Here is an 18,573-nt window from a genome sequence, read left to right as displayed (position 1 = left end):
TTATGCCGGACGTTACTAAATCCCTTTTCGGGTTACCCATGCATTAGGGTAGCGGGTCGCAGTAGATTCTGGACCTATGCCCCTTCGGGGAAGCCGTCTAATTGAGAGACGTTGCCGTGCTCACGGGGGAGACGACGCCGGCAATGCCGTAAGACCGCCAATAGAGTTGGCCGTACCCTTGAGGGGGTGTAATTAACAATTGGAACGCATGATGGTTGAGTTTGATGCGCCGGATTATGAGACAAAATTGTGTGACATGGAATGGGACGTGTCATAACGATTTGGCCCTATAACTGGACCCTTGTGATTTATTGAGTTGAGTGATGCGTTTCAATTGCTGGATGTATCGATTCTATACGTAATGTATGTGAATTGTACCGACTTGCAGTGGAATACGAGGCCAAGGTAAGTCATCTGCTCTATGCGTGTTTAGGCAGCCTGTAGTATAATGGTTTACTAATCGGGCTTAGTGGGGTAGAACTCGCTGAGACGTAGTCTCATCCCAGTATGGGGAAAAACATTTCAGGACTCCGTTGAGGAGCTGAGGAGGAGGAGTCTGAGAAGGAGAACTCGAAGGCGAACTTGAGGAAAATGATTTTTGGAAGAAGAAGATATTCGAAGGGGGTCTTGAGTACGACCCGGATGGATTGAGATTCCATCTTCTTTTGTGAACTTCAATTGATGTGAATAGAGTTTAGAGTAAAAAGTTGTGAAGCGCTTTGATTTGTGTTTTGCATAAAAGTTTGGTTATAAGTTTCAATATGAGAAATATGGCCATGCTTTTCTATCCCATTGTTTTATTGTCGGGGATTTTAATCGCTTCCGCATGTGCTTAAATAATGAAAAGGTCGGCGATACATAGTCCTGGGATATCGCATTATAAAATCGACCAAGAGTAGAAGGATGTGTGCGTGCCCGAGGATCGGGGCGTGACAGTTCCAGTTGTTCGAGTGAGGTGAACGATAGAAGAATTCCAAAGTCTGAAGCTCCTTGTTCTTAGTCAATTCATTTGTTGAGCGAAATCTTGTAAACAAAACGAGTCTATATTCGTGAGAAACCTTGAGGAAGTGTGGTAGAACATCTACACTTTGTGGAATCAAGGAAAAGTCTTGTCTTTGTAACTTCTCTTTTGTTCATAGTGAAATCCAGCCGGTGGGCTGTCGGTGCGGAAGAGTGGACGAGACTTGGAATAAGCCGAACCACTATAAACCTTGTATTCAATTTTCTCTTCCCTATTTTTTACTTTACTTTGATTGTATTTTATTAATCAGAAGAGAACTTCCTTTCTATCGTTTGCCTAGAATCGCTTCCGTATCTCGAGAAATTGTTTGTGCACCTATTCACCCCCTCTAGGTGCTTATACTAGCTATCTCAGTGGGGACACGACACCATCGCCATGAGCTACGTGGTGTTTCCCGCCGTGTCAGGCTCTTTCCCTTTCTTCTCTTGCGCAAAAAACGGTCGTAGCTTGCTGTTGGGTTTCCTTCTTGATGGAGACTGAGAGGGCGATGAAGTTTCGTTGAATTTTTGTAGACTGAGACCCAACAAGCATGAGCGCCAGAGTAGAAGCGAAGAAGTGACACCCAACAAGAGAGCGAGCGAGCGTCGGAGAGAGCGTAGACGAGGGAACCTGAAATTTTGAATTTACAAGAGGTATGAGAGAGAAAGGGAAGAGAAAGGGAAATATCTCTATCTCTCCGTAGCAGGTGTGCAGACTTATAATTAGGAGAAAATTTTTAAATAAGAAAGAGAAATTTTATATTTACTATGCAGAAACAGTGGTGGGGACCACTCGCTAACGCGGAGGCATATGAAACTTTGTGATTGGTAGGGGAGCACACTGACTTGACACTCTGGGACGCCTAATAGTTTCTCAGCGCAGAAGATTCCCACGATACAAAGGCAAATGCAAAATCAATAAATAATTTGAAAATAAAAGAAGAACCAAGATACTTCGAACTCGAGGCTGAGGGAGGAGTCCAGGAGTTTCGTTGATTTCACTACCCAGAAGCTGGTTTCACTCTCCTCTTGTTGTTCATCCTCCTTTCAGAGCCCAACCCGATTCTCTGGGAGACGCCATGATCGTGCTCTGGACCTCTCTGTTTCTACTTCTCTTCTCAGCTCTCGCCATCGCTCTCCACAAGCTATGGTGGACCCCGTGTCGCATCCAGAGGACGATGGCCTCACAAGGAATCAGAGGCCCTCCTTACAAGCTCTTCTATGGAAACACCCGGGAGATCTTCCAGTTCAAGAATGAAGCTTCGAGCAGACCCATGAACCTTTCTCACGACATCTTCCCTCGCGTCCAGCCTCACATCTCCACTTAGACTGGAACATACGGTGAGGTCGCGAAAATTCGTGTAATATTCGTCGTCTCGGAATTCCAATCTGTTTAATTTTACGTGGTTCCTGATCTGTGGGTGTTGTAGGGGCAAATTATCTGAGCTGGTATGGTCTTCTGCCTCGGCTGATTGTGACAGAGCCTGAGCTGATCAAAGAGGTGTTGAACAATAAAGACAAGGCCTTTCCGAAACCTGAAACTGAAGGGTTTGTCAAGAAGCTTTTGGGAGATGGGCTCGGGACGACGGAAGGCGAGAAATGGGCGAAGCAGCGTAAGTTGGCGAATTATGCTTTCCATGGGGATAGCTTGAAAGTACAATTTACATGTTCACCCAGGAAATGTTATCCAATGTTGTCTTTGATTACCAAAGATGGAATAGTAGAGATATGAATGAACACAATGAATGACTGAGTATTTGGAAACACGATGTTGCTTGAAAATTGTTGGCCCATACTGAAGAATTTAATTAATTTCATCAAATGTGTGCAAATGCAGGGTATGCTTCCAGCAATGGTAGATAGCGTCCACATGATGCTGGACAGATGGAAAAATCTACACGGCGATGAGATCGAGGTGTACCAAGAATTTACAGTATTGACTTCAGAAATAATTTCCAGAACTGCATTCGGGAGCAGCTATGTGGAAGGAAGAAATATCTTCGAGATGTTAAGGAAGTTGACCTCGATTGCGTCCAGAATGCTTTCAAAATACGATTTCCAGGAATCAGGTACTCTCTCTTCTTTCTATTTTTCAGTTTAATTGGTCTGATAAGCCAATTAGTTGGTTGTTAGCAGAATGTCAAACCAAAAGTATACAGAACTTGTCCGACAATATACTTTCGTCCAACAATATACTTACGCATTAGAATTTCTGTTCATTCTGGTGAACCGAGTTGATATGAGGGGATTTTGGCTACGTTTTTCAGTAAATTGTGGAAGACTAATGATGAACTTGAGTCCGAAAAGCTTGAGAATGGAATACGTGATGCCATGTTGGAGATAATTAGGAAAAGAGAAGAGAAGGTGAAAGCCGGAGAATTGGATGATTTGGGGAATGATTTTCTGGGACTGCTTGTGAAGGCTTCTCACAGTGATGATGAGAGTCGAAGAATTACAATTACTGATCTTGTTGACGAGTGCAAGACCTTCTACATTGCTGGGCTCGATACCTCAAATACCATGCTTACATGGACTGTCTTCCTTCTGGCGATTCACCCAGACTGGCAAGATGAAGTAAGAAAGGAAGTGCTCAACGCGTTCGGCAATCAGGATCCAGATCCTGATGGTATTGCGAAACTGAAAACGGTAATTTCTATTCTTCTCATTTAGTTCTAAAATGTTCCTTTATTGTTGTCATTTCTGCATGGCGAAACGATTTACATATTATGTGCTCTCTTTTCGCTATAGATGGGAATGATCATAAACGAGTCTCTGCGATTATATCCTCCAATTGTTGGTCTCATTAGGAAAGTTGGTACAAAAACTAGGCTTGGAAAGCTTGTTCTTCCTGCCAACATTGGCCTGTACATCCCGAATTTGAAGCTTCACCACGACCCTCAAATCTGGGGTGACGATGCACAGCTTTTCAAGCCGGAGAGATTCTCTGAAGGGTTGCTAAAGCCACCAACAACAATTTGGCGGCATTCTCCCTTTTGGCTTGGGACCTCGAACTTGTGTGGGTTTCAATTTCGCAACTGCGGAAGCGAAGATTGCTCTTTCGATGATTCTGCAGCGCTATACTTTTCTCTCTCCCTGCATACGTCCACTCACCTACTCAACTTCTCACGACCAGCCCACAACACGGAGTTCAGGTGATATTTCATGCACTGTAGTGTGGTGATGTATGTGCTTGCAGCAAGTTTGTACATTCAGAATCAGAAGACAGTTGAACTTGTCATTGGCTAGTATATGCAGTCATGTATTTTGGTGCATCCAGGTTTTTCTGCCCCGCAGTCATCACTGTGAATAACCAGGTTTCGAATGCTGAAATAAGATTGCATGCCAAAAGATAAAAAAGCAACGGATAATTGGTCGCAAACTGTGTACAACAGTATAACGTTATACATAGAGTAATCAATTTGCAAATCTGTTTTAGACAGTGATGTTCAAGGCCTTAGTTGGGTCTTTGTAAACGACCCGTTTTATTTACTTCTCGACTTAATAAACCGATTCCAAGCCCAAGATCAGTGTCCTCCTCCTCGCGTCCTCAAGTCCCACACCACCTGGCTGACGGTCATTCTCTTATGTCTGTTGAACCGGGCCGAGTACTACGGCCCAACACAACACCGCCCTCTCCTCACCCAAAGCCCCCAGAACCTCGTGCCCTTCTTGGAGCTCAAGATCTACTTCGGGCAACAGTTGCCCAACCTCGCCTCCCTCGTGTCCCAGATGCCCTCCCACCCACTAGCCTTAAGCTTCACTCCTGCGGTCGGTCAAGGACTCTGGGCGCAATTGGTATTAGTAATTTAAAACATACCGCCGTGTGAAAGCATCAAATAATGCTGGGAGCATGTATTTGTTTGGGTTTTTTTTATGAAACCCTCTTTGTGGGGCAAATTGACAGATAGATGTGCAAGAATATTATTGAAAGACTTGGCCCTGTGCTTGGCGACTTGCGATGTATATCATTGACTTCATTTTTAAACACCAGTCCAGATTCAGTGTTGGATCCAATACTAGATCCACGCTGCCCCGGACACGAACCACCCAATGAATATTTCAATAGGTTGCTTCGCTTAGTCCAAAATAGAGGTAGGCGGGCTACCTATTAATTGTTATTAAAGGACCAACGGGAACCTTCGAATATGCTGTTCAAAGTTGACATGAGACGGATGCTACTTCTATAGAAATTATAATATGCATTTCGCAAGACGAAAAAATATATTTTGGGTTAGATGAGTTACTTTATTGTGTTTTAGGATGTGCAAGTGTTCGACCGTTCAAGGCACTATATAGGTATACATTTATTGATGTATCTGTATATCTCGAACGTGATAGGGAACAAATTGGAGGACTGAGGATGTGTAGCTTCAATAGTTTGACGCATTGGAGGCGAACAAGAGCAATAAGTTATCGACTGGACAAGAGACCAAGTTGCACTTTAGGAAAGGCGAGGTCGGATATTGGGTCTAGTTGTGGATGAAGTTTCCAAGTGATATTGTATTTTATGTAGGTTTTTCTCTCGACAATTTGTTAGGACAATGTGAACACTAGAAAATGACTAACTTGTGATTTTATCAGCAAGTAGGAAGTTTAAGCAAAGTTTGATCAATACTATAAGTTGCCAAGATATAAAGCATTTGACAATTTAAAGATAATCGACTACTCACTAATGAAGTTATAAGTATTAGACATTTTAGAAATTATCGACAAGGGCCTTCACCAGTCAGTGAGAGTCATCGTCAACTATTGCAAATGTTTGCTGAGTGTTGAAGCTCGAAGACAAAGTTGATGGATCGACACAAGTACGTGGTTCCTGAATAGTTATGCCTATAATATTGGGATTAATAACTTCTTATTGATAATCATTGCTAAATGATAGATGATCGTGTCTAGAGTTTCTAACTTTTTATCAAATTTTTGCATATCAGATTAGGAGTTATGGAAGATTTAAATCAAAATTTTTTGTAAGTAGTTGCCGGTGGTTTATAAATACCTATGTTGTAATTTTTTCAAGAAATCGCCCAATCAATCACATAACATATATTCCTGCAAATTAACATTTATCCTCTTTATTCAGCGCACTTTATCATTCTCGCACCCTTTAAATTTCCAGTCTTTGCACTTTAACTACCTTTAATTTCACAACCATTTGCTTTCCTAGCCAAAATCAACAAATAGCCCATTGTTCCTAGATATATAGATCAATGTCATCCTTTCGAAATATTTCACTTTCTTGGTCAAAGAGATAGTCAACTGTAAGTTGTGCCTCTTTGCAAGATATTGCTCGAGAAAATAAATAAAAGAATGATACAGGACAAGGTTCATGTGCTAACGCCACATGCCAGGTATCTGTTTATCAATATTTCGAATTTGGAAAGTACATAAGCCTTAAGTTGTAAGCAAGTAAATAATTTCCAATTTGGAAAGTATTCATATAATATATATTCATTGATTTGGTATGCCAAATTTAATTGTCTTGCTCTTCATCTATCTTGCGTTTATTAAAAACTGCCGATAAACTTGCCACCCAAGATGCCAAATTTGCACTAGAGAGATAACCAAGGGAGAGGAGATTAAGGGCAACGACTATAAAATCGGCATGTTCAACATTTGATGGATCTAACGATGGATGAGGTTTGTAAAGACGTGATGTGTTCTACAGGTTTCTATTGACTAAACTTCATCTTGAAGTTTTGTTAATGGGTATTGTGCCTCTCTGCAAGACATTGCTCGAAAAGAGGTGAATGAATTATGAGACAAGGTCCACGTGCTAATGGCACATGCAGCTCGCTTATTCATCAAGATTTCGATTAAAAATTTAGCTAGGTTGCATTACTATATCTTTGAAATTTCACATAATACAACCCCTTCAAATAAAACAAGTTTCTTCTCTTGATCTTTACCGAGAATAAAATCATGTATTTTGCAAACGATATCTTTCTAGTTTGAATTTTTAAAGGAAAATGCCACTAAAAATCTCAAATTTTACTTAATGTGACATATTTATTTTAATTTTTTTTTTGTGATATTTAAAATATCAAACTTGTATTTATGTGATATATTTACTGAAAATTTTCTTTGTGACACAAAAAATCCCATATTTCACCTTTGTGATACATTTACTCCAAACTTTTCTCTATAGCATAAGAAAAACCTTTTTTTTTTTTTTATCAATGTGACACATTTATTTCAATTTTTTTTTCTATGATATCAAAATCCCAAACTATTTTCTATGACGCCAAATTTTTGGGATCCATGCACCACGTGCCCTACACGTTCACTACTTTGTGTCACCCGAATACGAGTTTGAGGTTTTTGGTGTTACAAGAAAAAAATTTGAGGTAAATATATCACACTATACAAGTTTGGAATAAATGTGTCACATAAGTACAAGTTTGGAGTTTTTGTATTACAAAAAAAAAATTAGGATAAATATATCAGAGTGAGCATAGTTTAGGATTTTTTTTTATGATTTTTACCTAATTTTTAGAGAGGAAAAATCAGTAAATGAAAATATCGAGCAATTAATGAAACTACCTTATATTTTAGTAGAAGGTTATATTAACTTGAAATAATGATTCCACCACTTTCAAAGGTCAGTAGATTATGAGCTGCTTTTCCGTTCGAGAAGGATCGATAAAACAAGGACTTTGCGACTTTCAAATTTAATAATACATTATGAACCCGTTTTCAATTTCACAAGTGGGTCCATTTACTTTAAAAAATAATAATCATTTTACACATTCAAATTGCATCGTATGTTATCAACGAATATTCGCCTCACAAGTGAGCGCATTTATTCCCCAGTAGCTTACAAATAGAATAATGATTTCACTTTTTCAAATTGCATATTTCATTATCCATAAAATTTCGATTCTACGAGTGGGCTTGTATATTGGTCGGACATACCGCCCAAATAATTACGTTATTATTTTCAAATCACATGGTAGATAATCAATTGCTTTAGGTTGCAAATTGAGTCCGTTTAATTATTTATAACTCATCAATGAAATTATATTTTTAACATTGCTAGATTCTATACGATTTCAATTCATTTTAAGAATCACAAATGGGCTCATATGTTCGTCTCATTTACCCCGGTTCATGTGGACCTCGCTGGAAATTACAAGATTTTGATGGCTTTCGGGGATTGGATGTGCATGCACCCTAATCATTTAATAATGGCTCGTCCTAAGCTCTTCCTTTCCTAGGCTGGATTCGACGAATCTGGACTGGCCAGCGACACATTGGTATTGCCTAAGCGTGATCAATTTTAGGATAGATATATCCCAACAAGAACTCAAACCTATCACGTTAAAGTTGGTTCCAATTTTTAAATCGGAAACTGAACAAGTTGGCTCCAGATTAGGTATGAAACTCGACCAATTAGTTTTAGGCTGATTCAGGTTCAACCTGAAAAGCCGGTCTACCTTTTCCCTATTCATTTTTTATTTCATTACTTAATTATATGCATATTTTTGGGATAAGAACATCACAAATGTCATAATTTTTGTATGACGCTACTTAAATATCATAACTTTTTTTCGATCACTCAATTAAAATGACTTTTAAAAAACATTCATTGAGTGTTGTAACATTTAAAATCCGTTCACCTAATTGTCAAAAATCGGTAAACATTTTTAAAATAATTGTATCGCTCAAGTGATTAATTGAAAAGTAATATGACACTCAACTAATAATAATAATAATAATAATAATAATAATAATAAATGATCTTAGGATGAGCACCGTACAAAAGTTGTGGCACCTGTGATATCCTTTTTCTCATATTTTTGTTAAAACTGTCACTCAAGAAACGATAATGAACAGTTTATGCTGAAATGTTTTGCCTCATTGTTTTTGCAAAAGTTTTTAACTAAGAGACTAATAGGGTTTGGTTTTGAAACGCTTGAAACCCGATTCTACTGCGAACAAGCCTTGATATCCGTTCAAAGCTAGTTCAATTTGAGAGCCAAAAACTGAACAGTTGAAGACTGGATAAAGCCGGTTCGGTTTGCTTCCAGTTCTTTTACTCGTCCTTAATGTGTTTTAATTAGTCTCTATCCCACGTTTTCTTCGAAATGGAGCCAAAATGTCGGACCAAAATGAACTTTCCAACATCCTCCCAACAAAGTTTATCATTTTCTGACCATGTCATCCCCCAGCTCATAGATTCCTCCGAAAGAAACAACAAATGCCTGATCAACATTTTTACTTCACAAGTATACCCTCTATTGTAATTTTCCCGTTTGCCATTTCCTTTCTTTATTTGCTCCCCAGAAAGAGCTATGCAATTAGTCATCTTCTTGAGCTCTCTGTTTCGGTTTCTGTTTCTGTTTCTGTTTCTGTTTATTGTTCTCTGTTCTCTTGCCAAGCTATTGCACAAGCTATGGTGGAACCCACTCAGAATACAGAGGATGATGGCCCAGCAGGGAATCACCGGCCCTCCCTACAGGTTCCTCCATGGAAGCACCAAGGAAACAATCAAGATGAATATGGAAGCCAGGAACACACCCATGAGCAATCTCTCTCACGACATATTCCCTAAGATTCAGCCTCAAATCAACACATGGATAGGCACATATGGTAAAAACTTAAAAGAAAAAAAAAACTTTGCTTTATTAGTGTCGTGAAATTTGATATTTGAGCTTTCGTGCAACTTTGTAGGGAGAAATTACTTGAGTTGGCTCGGACCTCAAGCACAACTAGTCATCACAGAGCCAGAGCTGGTTAAGGAGGTGCTGCTTAATAGAGATAAAACATACCCGAAAACAGGAAGCAAGGACTTCTCCAAGAAGCTTCTAGGAGATGGGCTTGCAAGCACACCTGGCGGCGAGAAATGGGCGAAGAAGCGTAAACTTGCCAACCGTGCTTTCCATGGGGAAAGTTTGAAGGTAGTTGGGCTCGATGGAAAAAGAGAATTGTGTGAGTTGAAGTTTTACTAATTATTTCTGGGAAAATTTGAATTTGCAGAATATGGTACCGGCAATGGTGGACAGTGTTCACACAATGCTAGGAAAATGGAAGAATCAAGAAGGAAAGAGATCGAGGTGTTTGGAGAGTTTAAGGTACTGACATCTGAAGTGATTTCAAGAACTGCGTTTGGAAGCAGCTTCGTCGAAGGAAGGAACATTTTTCAGATGTTGACAGGATTGAGCTTGTTAACATCCAGAAATGCTTTCACTATAAGGTTACCCGGACTAAGGTATCTAATATTTTCCAGGAAAAATTTGACTTGGCAATTTTTAGTATGTAGAAGCTAGGAAAATCCAGTAAGCATAGGCTACTATTCGATTGAACTTTAGATTTTTTTAATAGGACAATTCTAACGAAACTTTCCAGTTGAGTAAATGTATTTGAAGGAGGTAATTCTTTTTTTTTTTTTTTTTTAAATAACCATTCTTATTGCTATAACTACTGATGTAAGATCACACTTAGCAAGCTGCAAATTTCCGATGATGGTCAGACAACGACTTGTCATCGTGTAAATACAAACTTCAAGCCTCAATGGACTAACGAATTTTACATCTCAGAATCTGAGTTTCAGTTAGGCCTGAAAAACTATGGAATTTGTTCTGAATCCTGCTGACAGTAAGCTTTGGAAGACAGTGGATGAAGTCGAAGCAGAGAAACTTGAGAAAGGCATACGCAATTCCATCGTACAGATGATCAAGAGAAGAGAGAAGAAGGTGATGGCTGGTGAAGTGGATGGCTTTGGGGATGATTTCCTAGGACAGCTTGTGAAGGCTTTGCACTATGTGGACAAAAGCAAAAAAATCACGGTTGATAATCTGGTGGACGAGTGCAAGACATTCTACGTTGCTGGACAAGAAACTGCCAATTCATTGATGGCATGGATGTTATTCCTCCTAGCGATTTATCCAGAGTGGCAAGAGGAAGCAAGAATGGAGGTTCTTAATGTATTTGGGAATAAAGACCCTGATTTTGATGGACTTGGAAAACTAAAGAAGGTATAGAAAACGATTTGAGTCTTGGTCTCGGTCGACCTTTTTCAGTTCACTTGAATTCTAAGTTAGACATGATGCCTCACTAATTATGTTTCCCTTTTCATGTGTAGATTAGCATGATCATAAATGAAACTCTGCGGTTGTACCCTCCTTTAGTTGGTTTGAATCGAAAAGTTGGCAAGAAACAAAGGTTAGGGAGGCTTGTTCTTCCTGCTGATATTCAAATCTTTGTACCAATTCCTAAGCTTCACAGTGACCCTGAAATCTGGGGGGCAGATGTGCATCAATTCAAACCAGAGCGATTCTCAGAAGGTGTAGCTAAAGCTACCAACAACAATGCGGTCGTGTTCATCCCCTTCGGCTTTGGACGTCGATCTTGCGTTGGGATGAGCTTCGTGATGACTGAAGCGAAAGTCGCCCTTTCAATGATCCTCCAACGCTTCACCTTTGAATTGTCCCCAGCGTATATCCACTGCCCAGTTTATAATTTCATGAACCGCCCGCAACATGGACTTCAAATCATATTTCATCCTCTTCAGTAATTCATCACCACATGATGTTCAGTTGCAAATGTCAATTTGACAAAGGCTTGTAAAATTCTTGTTTCCAGAGGCTTGTGATATTTGTAAAGGTATAAAGACATCTTTCTCTTAATATCCATTATACATTCTCCGTGTATAGTCTATATGGTTTGCCAAGATTCTTCATGGTGTAGAATACTGTGTCCTGGTTCTTGTAAGTCATCAATTTTTAGGCATGCACCTTTCACGTAACCTGCTCTATAGACTATGTAAATCAAGTTTATCTCAACCACTGATGACATGAGCTCCATGATATGACCACATAATTAATGGTTTAGATGATAAAGAGACTGCAGCTAGTCCCTCATGAGAGAGAGAGAGAGAGAGAGAGAAAGAGAGAGAGAGAGATGAATTAGCAGGCAACGATGGTGATGACGAACGTAGTGCGTTCAGGCCACCGCAGGTTGGCAAAGTCAATGACAGTGTCGTGAAGAAGGCGGCAATAGAACACTATTTGCTCGAGGAAGAAGAATGGAGAAAAGGGAAAACGTAAGCTAAATAATAATTAGTTTAAGATGTGAATTTATCATGGGGTTTCAATTCATAAAAGATTCAATATTGATGATGTCAATGTTCATAAAAAAAAATGGGGGTCGGTGTTATAGATGAAGCCAAATATTTGTTTTTTAGGGGTTTTTTTGTTTTTTCTATCAGATTTTGCTTTTAGATTAAAAGTGATACCTTTATATTAGCGATAGCAAGACTCTAGCTGTCAAGACGCTAAAAAAAGAAATAGAGGCAAGAAAAAGAGAGAAGAAAAAAGTGAGTTTTTTTTCTTGATGGGGCTTCTCAATCTCTTTGCGCCATGATCTTGAGAGAAGATATCGTTGTATTCCAACTTTTTTCGAAGTCTAGTGGATTCACAGAGTGCCTCCGTGCAGAGATGTAGCCTAGGTTTGGGTGAACTTCGATAACAAATTTTCTGGCGTGTTCATCTGATTCTGTTATTTTATTATTATATTATGCTTGGTGAATTGTTTGCGAGTGTTATTTTTCTAAAATCGTCGTGCGATTTCGTGAAAACTGGTATCAGAGCTTGGGTTGGCTAATCGAGAACATCGAGGGTTTTTCGGTGACTTTCGATTGAAAGCAAACATGATGGCAGAAGATAAAATCAGAATCAATAAGTTCAATGGAGAGGATTTCAGATGGTGGAAACTACAAATGGAGGATTATCTTTATCAAAAAGATCTCTATGCACCACTTGAGGGTTGGAAACCCGAGATGGCGGAAGTGGATCCGACCGCAGAAGCCGGATGAAAAATTCTTGATCGAAAGGCATTAGGTGCGATTCGTCTAGGGTTGACGAAAAAGACAAGGTACCACATTGCGAAAGCAAAAACTGTAAAAGAAGCCATGGATATTCTAACGAATATTTATGAAAAGCCGTCCACATCAAATCAGGTATTTTTGTTGAAGAAACTGGTTAATATGAAGTTATCTGATAGAAGTTCTGTGGCAGAGCATATTAATAGTTTCACGCAAGTTATGGGTCAATCGAAATCCGCAGGCATAAATTTAGATATGAAGCTTCAAGGTTTATTATTTTTATGTTTTCTTCCAGAAAGCTACAATACCGCAGTGCAGGGAATTTTGAGCATCATGAAGGATGATTTAACTCTTGATGATGCTGTGAGTAGTATCATGGATAAAGAGATGAGAAGGAAAGTCTCAGGTGGAGATAATTTTTTTGCATCTACATCTTCAACAGCACTCGTAGTGGAGAACCGTGGAAGAAGTAAAAGTAGAGGAAATTTCAGTGGGTGTGGCAGATCACAATCAAGGGGTAAGAGACAGGTTGCAAAAGATGAGTGTTGGTTTTGTCACAAAACCTGACACCGGAGGTTTCGGTGTGAAACCTACAAAAAGAAGCAGCAAGATGATAATCAGGGAGCTAATGTGGTTAGCGATGAATCTTTGCTAGATAACTTGTGTTTGTCTGTAGGGTTTAACTTGACGATAGATCAATAGTTTATTGATTCTGATGCTTCTTTTCATTGCACCTTGTAAAGAGACGTATTTGATGATTATGCCAGTGGAGATTTCGGACAAGTGGTTGTGGGAAACGACCACATGTGTCCCATTGTTGGGAAAGGAACCATGACTGTGAACATCTTAGGTGGAGGACGTCTAGTTTTGCGTGAAGCTAGGCATATTCCAGAATTAAAGAAAAATCTGATTTTAACTAGTAAACTTGACGAAAAAGGTTTGGTAATAACCTTTGGATACGAAGAGTGGAAGATAACCTCAGGGGCAAGAGTAGTAGCAAAGGGAAAGCGTACAGGTACACTTTACCTTCTCCAATGAGACAATATCATTGATATGATTGCAACTACAATGGTTACAGGTAATTTGTCTACTCTTTGGCATTATCGTTTGGGACATCTTGGTGAAAAAGGTGTAAAGTAGTTACACTTGAGGAAATTACTTCCAGGTTTGCAAAAGTTGAGTTAAATTTTTGTGAGAGTTGCATTTATGAAAACATAAGGCTGTTAGTTTTCAATTGAATGGGCGACGAAATAAACACTAGAAGCTAGAGTTGGTTCATACTGATGTATGAGGACCTGCTCTGGAACTCTCTTATGGTGGTAAGAGATATTTTGTCACATTCTTTGATGATGCGACAAGGAAGACTTGAGTCTATGCTCTTAAAGAAAAATTAGAAGTATTCGAGATGTTTAGAATGTGGAAGACCATGGTAGAAAAAGAGACAGGTTATCAGATTAAAGCTCTGACATTTGATAATGGTGGAGAATACACAAGTAAGGAATTTGCAGAATATTTGAGTCGAGAAGGCATACATGGGCTAAAGACTATTCCTAGAACTCCTCAAGAGAATGGTGTAACTGAAAGAATGAACAGAACTATTCTAGAATGTGCGGGATGCATGAGACTACACGCGGGTCTTCCGCTATACTTATGGGCTGCCACAGTTGATGCAGCTGTTTATCTTATCAATAGAAGTCCATCTAGTGCGTTGAATGGAGAAATACTACAAGAATGGTGGTCAGGTAAAAAGATTAATTTTTCTCATCTAAAGGTGTTTGGTTGTATTGCATATGCTTTGATTGACAAGGAGGATAGAAAAAAGCTTGATGCTAAGTCCCAGAAGTGCGTCTTTATCAGATACGGTGGCAACGAGTATGGTTATAAGCTTTGGGATTATGAGAATAACAAAGTCATCCACAGTCGCAATGTGGTATTCCATGAAGAAAAGATGTACAAAAATCGTCAGACAGAGCATGAGAAGGTAGTAGAACTAGAGTATGTTGAATTAGACACAAGACCCGTGAAGATGTTTCAAGTATATCAAAGTGCACTTGAAAGAGAGGTTCAAGATGAGCCTATTATCAGTGAAGAGGTAGTTCAAGAGGAACGCAATGATTCGGAGCAGACTAACAACCCTAAAGTACTTATCTTGAGGAGGTCTACACGTGTGAGAAAGCCAAAGGTAATTTTTCATCAATCAGTTAATATTGTTCTAAACCATGTCTTATATACATATTTAGGAGAACTGGAGACTTATGATGAGGCAAAGGCAGACTCGTCTCACTTGCAGTGGGAGTGTGCTATGAAAGACGAGATGAGCTCGTTACTTCAGAACAAAACTTGGGAGTTGACCAAGTTGTCCACAGGTAAAAAAGTTTTATTAAACAAATGGGCGTACAAGATTAAGAATGAAGGAGATGGTAGTATTAAATACAAGGCGAGACTTGTAGTCAAGGGTTTTTCTTAAAAAGAAGGGATCAACTACTCTGAGATATTTTCACTTGTAGTGAAAATGACATCAATTAGAGTTCTGCTGAGTATAGTTGTAGTGGAGGATCTTCATCTTGAGCAATTTGACATAAAAACAACATTTTTACACAGTGACTTAGATGAAGAATTATACATGGCACAACCTAAGTGTTTTGAAGTCAAAGGTAAGGAGCACATGGCATGTCGCTTGAAGAAAAGCTTGTGATACATGTAAATCGGTTGGTGTTCGCGTCAATAATATCCAATCAAAATTAATCAAAAAGACTGAATTGACACTAGGTCAAATAATTTAGGACTAATTAGCACTTGGTCAAAAGATTTATAACTAAATTAGCACCACTAAAAGGTTTAGAACTAAATTGGTATCAATGAAATAGGTTTAGGACATCTCTGACACTTTTTTCCCACATAACAAAATTATACTCTAAATTTACAGAATCCTTCATTTTTTATTCAATTAAATCATAACTTGAATTATTCCAATAGCTTTTACGGTGAAAGAATCTAGTCCAAAGATGTGTAATCAATAGTTCATTGTGTGAATGACAATAAAAAAGAATATGATATCTCAAGTTCTACATGGATTCTTCGTTCTCATCCGACCATCGTGTTCGTGACTACCGCAATCATTTCCGAAATTGATGGTGGGTTCGAATTTGAAGTAGATGTTCCCTTTGTGTCTTCGTTTCAATCCCACTTGGTTCGTTTCACTGTATGTTTATATTCCCTTGTTTTCTTATAAAATCCAGAGTAGTTCGACAGAAATTCCTTTTGCATGTGGGGCCTTGGTATATCGGCGACTTTAGCTGACTATATATCACAGCGCGATCCAAGTTAGCTTGCTCCTACTTTCTTTAAATGCTATCCTATCTGAGTAATGGACTTGGAAGAACATAGTGACTCCGATCGCCTAGCAGCTCTCTGTTCAAGATTGGGTAGACTTACAACATAGAAGGAAATAGATTTCGTGATGAAGAACCCTCACCTGCAAAATTGGCGGAATGTAGCTTAATTTTGGTGTGCAGAATTCTGTCAAACCCTACTGTAAATATCCTTGCGTTCCAAAGTACAATTAAGAAAGCATGGAGGATTGACCAAGTTGAAATTTCACAACGTGAAGATGGCCTCTACGTAGCTAAATTCCATTCTGTTGCCGATAAACATCGTGTTCTTGATGGAGGTCCTTGGCTTTTTTCGGGTCACCTAGTGATCTTAAAGCCATGGCAATCTAATACTCCCTTGCATTGTTATGATTTCTCAAGTTGTGCTTTTTGGGTACAAATATTTGGTCTACCTTTGGAAGGGACTACTGAAAAGATGATTATCAAGGCAATGCAAGATATTGGTCGGGTAATAGAACTGCGAGTTAATACTAAAGAGGGAATGACTTCACGGACTGCTAGGGCGAGGGTTGAACTGAAACTACAAGAACCCTTAAGGACAGGTAAATTGATTCGTATAGAGGGGAAATTATTCTGGATTGACTTTCACTATGAACGACTTTCCCATTTCTGTTACTCTTGCAGAAGATTAGGCCATTATGCTATGTACTGCAAAGAGATCCCCTATGATTAGTCAAAATTTGAAGGAAGGGATACTATAGCCTATGGTCCATGACTTAAAGCTGAAGTTAAAGCAGCTAGTCCTTACTGGCAAACATTTTATAACCCTCCAAACTTCTTGGATCAGTCATAAGATAGTATACCTAAGATGCCTCATTCCCAACTTTCGATTATCCCTCTTTTGCCCCCACCAATCGCTATTGGTGCAGCAACAGTGGCTAGACCAGCACTTCCTTCAGATCATGGAGTTAAAGCATCTGCACATCAGGAAAATCAAGAGCCGATCATGGAAGGGACCCATATTCATAAAGCACTCATTCTTGCAACAGCTAAAATGAAGGGGATTCAATCATCAACTATGGATTTCAAACAATACAAGAAAACAAAGAGTTCCAGACTGCCACCAAAGGTGGGTGTGGCTAAAAAATAGAAACGCTATTTGCCATATGACACAAAAGGTGTAATTTTGCATGACCTGGATGATGAAAAATTACTGGGTACCCCTGTGCGCGAAGCAGGGGAAGCTGACACTTGGGCTATGGTGGCTGGCCTTCAACAGCCACCACCTCACAAATAAAGCTCTTATGTTGGAACTATCAGGGTTTGGGCAATTCCCTGATAGTTCAAGCTCTTAAGGCCATGACAGCCAAGGAAAAGCCCAATATAGTTTTCTTAATGGAAACAAAAAAATAATGAAGTGAAGATTTCTAGTATTTAGCATAGTCTATAGTTCCAAAATGCTCATGTTTTCAACCCTATTGGAATAGCGGGAGGTTCGGCAGTATTTTGGAGTACTCAGGTCTCTCTTGAAGTGCTTCATTCAACGAAGGATTATCTTGATATGACTTATAAGGAAGTTCGGGAAAATCATACTATTTGTCTAACCTGTATTCATGCTCCAATAGATTATCATCTTAGACAAATTTTGTGGGATGAACTAAGAGTGATAAGCTTGGCTAATGTGCTACCTTGGATATGTGTGGGAGATTTTAATGAAGTACTCTATCCGTGGGAAAAGGTTAGGAAAAGGCCGGCTGTTCATTATCGCATGATGTCTTTCCGACAGTTTCTAAATGACTGTACCCTTATGGAATTAGTGAGCAAAGGATGTAAGTTCACTTGGATGAACAACCGAGAGGGCGATGAACTGGTGAAGGAATGATTGGACAGAGCACTGTGTACGATGGATTGGAGACTTCTATATCCTAATGTTGATGTTTTTGCATTGCCTACTGTAGGTTCTGACCACGGTCCCTTGATCATTAATACTTCAGCAAATTATAGAAGACGTGTGAAGAACTTTGTTTATGAGTCTTATTGGAATGATGATGAAGAGTGCCGAGGAGTAATATTTGATGCTTGGAATTCGGTGCAGATGCCAGGTTTGGACTTCTATTCTAAATTGAAGAAAGTCTCTCTACCATTAACCAAGTGGAATCGATCAAAATTTACTCGGGGTGATCTTAAAGTCCAGGCATTGCAGCAACGACTATAGGACATTATTAACCAGCCACATCGTTCTTGTAATGGACATGAAACAAATCAGATTAAAGAGGAATTACGGCGGACTTGGCAACAAGAAGAGCAATACTGGGCTATGCACTTGAGGATTCAATTGCTTAGGTGGGGAGATAAAAATACAAAATATTTTCATGCTGCCACTCTTCAAAGAAGACAAAAAAAACCGCATTTGTATGTTGC

The 18,573-nt window shown here is 39.2% G+C and overlaps 2 protein-coding genes across 4 annotated transcripts; both read left to right on the top strand.

Moving 5' to 3' along the window:
* Positions 1-2,078: 2,078 nt before the first annotated feature.
* LOC108955901 (cytochrome P450 CYP749A22-like) lies at positions 2,079-3,100 on the top strand. Its single transcript, XM_039307181.1, has 3 exons — positions 2,079-2,265; positions 2,430-2,653; positions 2,837-3,100. The coding sequence occupies exons 1-3, from the start codon at positions 2,079-2,081 to the stop codon at positions 3,098-3,100; spliced, it is 675 nt and encodes a 224-aa protein (XP_039163115.1).
* A 5,941-nt stretch (positions 3,101-9,041) lies between these two features.
* LOC104435586 (cytochrome P450 CYP749A22) lies at positions 9,042-11,630 on the top strand. 3 transcript variants are annotated; one of them, XM_018869048.2, is made up of 6 exons: positions 9,042-9,224; positions 9,378-9,588; positions 9,670-9,896; positions 9,976-10,207; positions 10,595-10,973; positions 11,081-11,630. In XM_018869048.2, the coding sequence occupies exons 4-6, from the start codon at positions 10,023-10,025 to the stop codon at positions 11,510-11,512; spliced, it is 996 nt and encodes a 331-aa protein (XP_018724593.2). In that variant the 5' UTR covers positions 9,042-9,224; positions 9,378-9,588; positions 9,670-9,896; positions 9,976-10,022; the 3' UTR covers positions 11,513-11,630. The 3 variants fall into 3 exon arrangements, with proteins under 3 accessions (XP_018724593.2, XP_039162204.1, XP_039162205.1); XM_039306270.1 differs by having other exon boundaries at positions 9,042-9,588; XM_039306271.1 differs by having other exon boundaries at positions 9,042-9,588; positions 10,536-10,973.
* Positions 11,631-18,573: the final 6,943 nt, after the last annotated feature.

This window comes from Eucalyptus grandis, chromosome 2 (genome assembly GCF_016545825.1).
Source record: "Eucalyptus grandis isolate ANBG69807.140 chromosome 2, ASM1654582v1, whole genome shotgun sequence".
Classification (NCBI taxonomy): domain Eukaryota; kingdom Viridiplantae; phylum Streptophyta; class Magnoliopsida; order Myrtales; family Myrtaceae; genus Eucalyptus; species Eucalyptus grandis.
The sequence above is the reverse complement of the archived record's forward strand: the minus strand, read 5'-3'. Positions and strand labels throughout refer to the sequence as shown.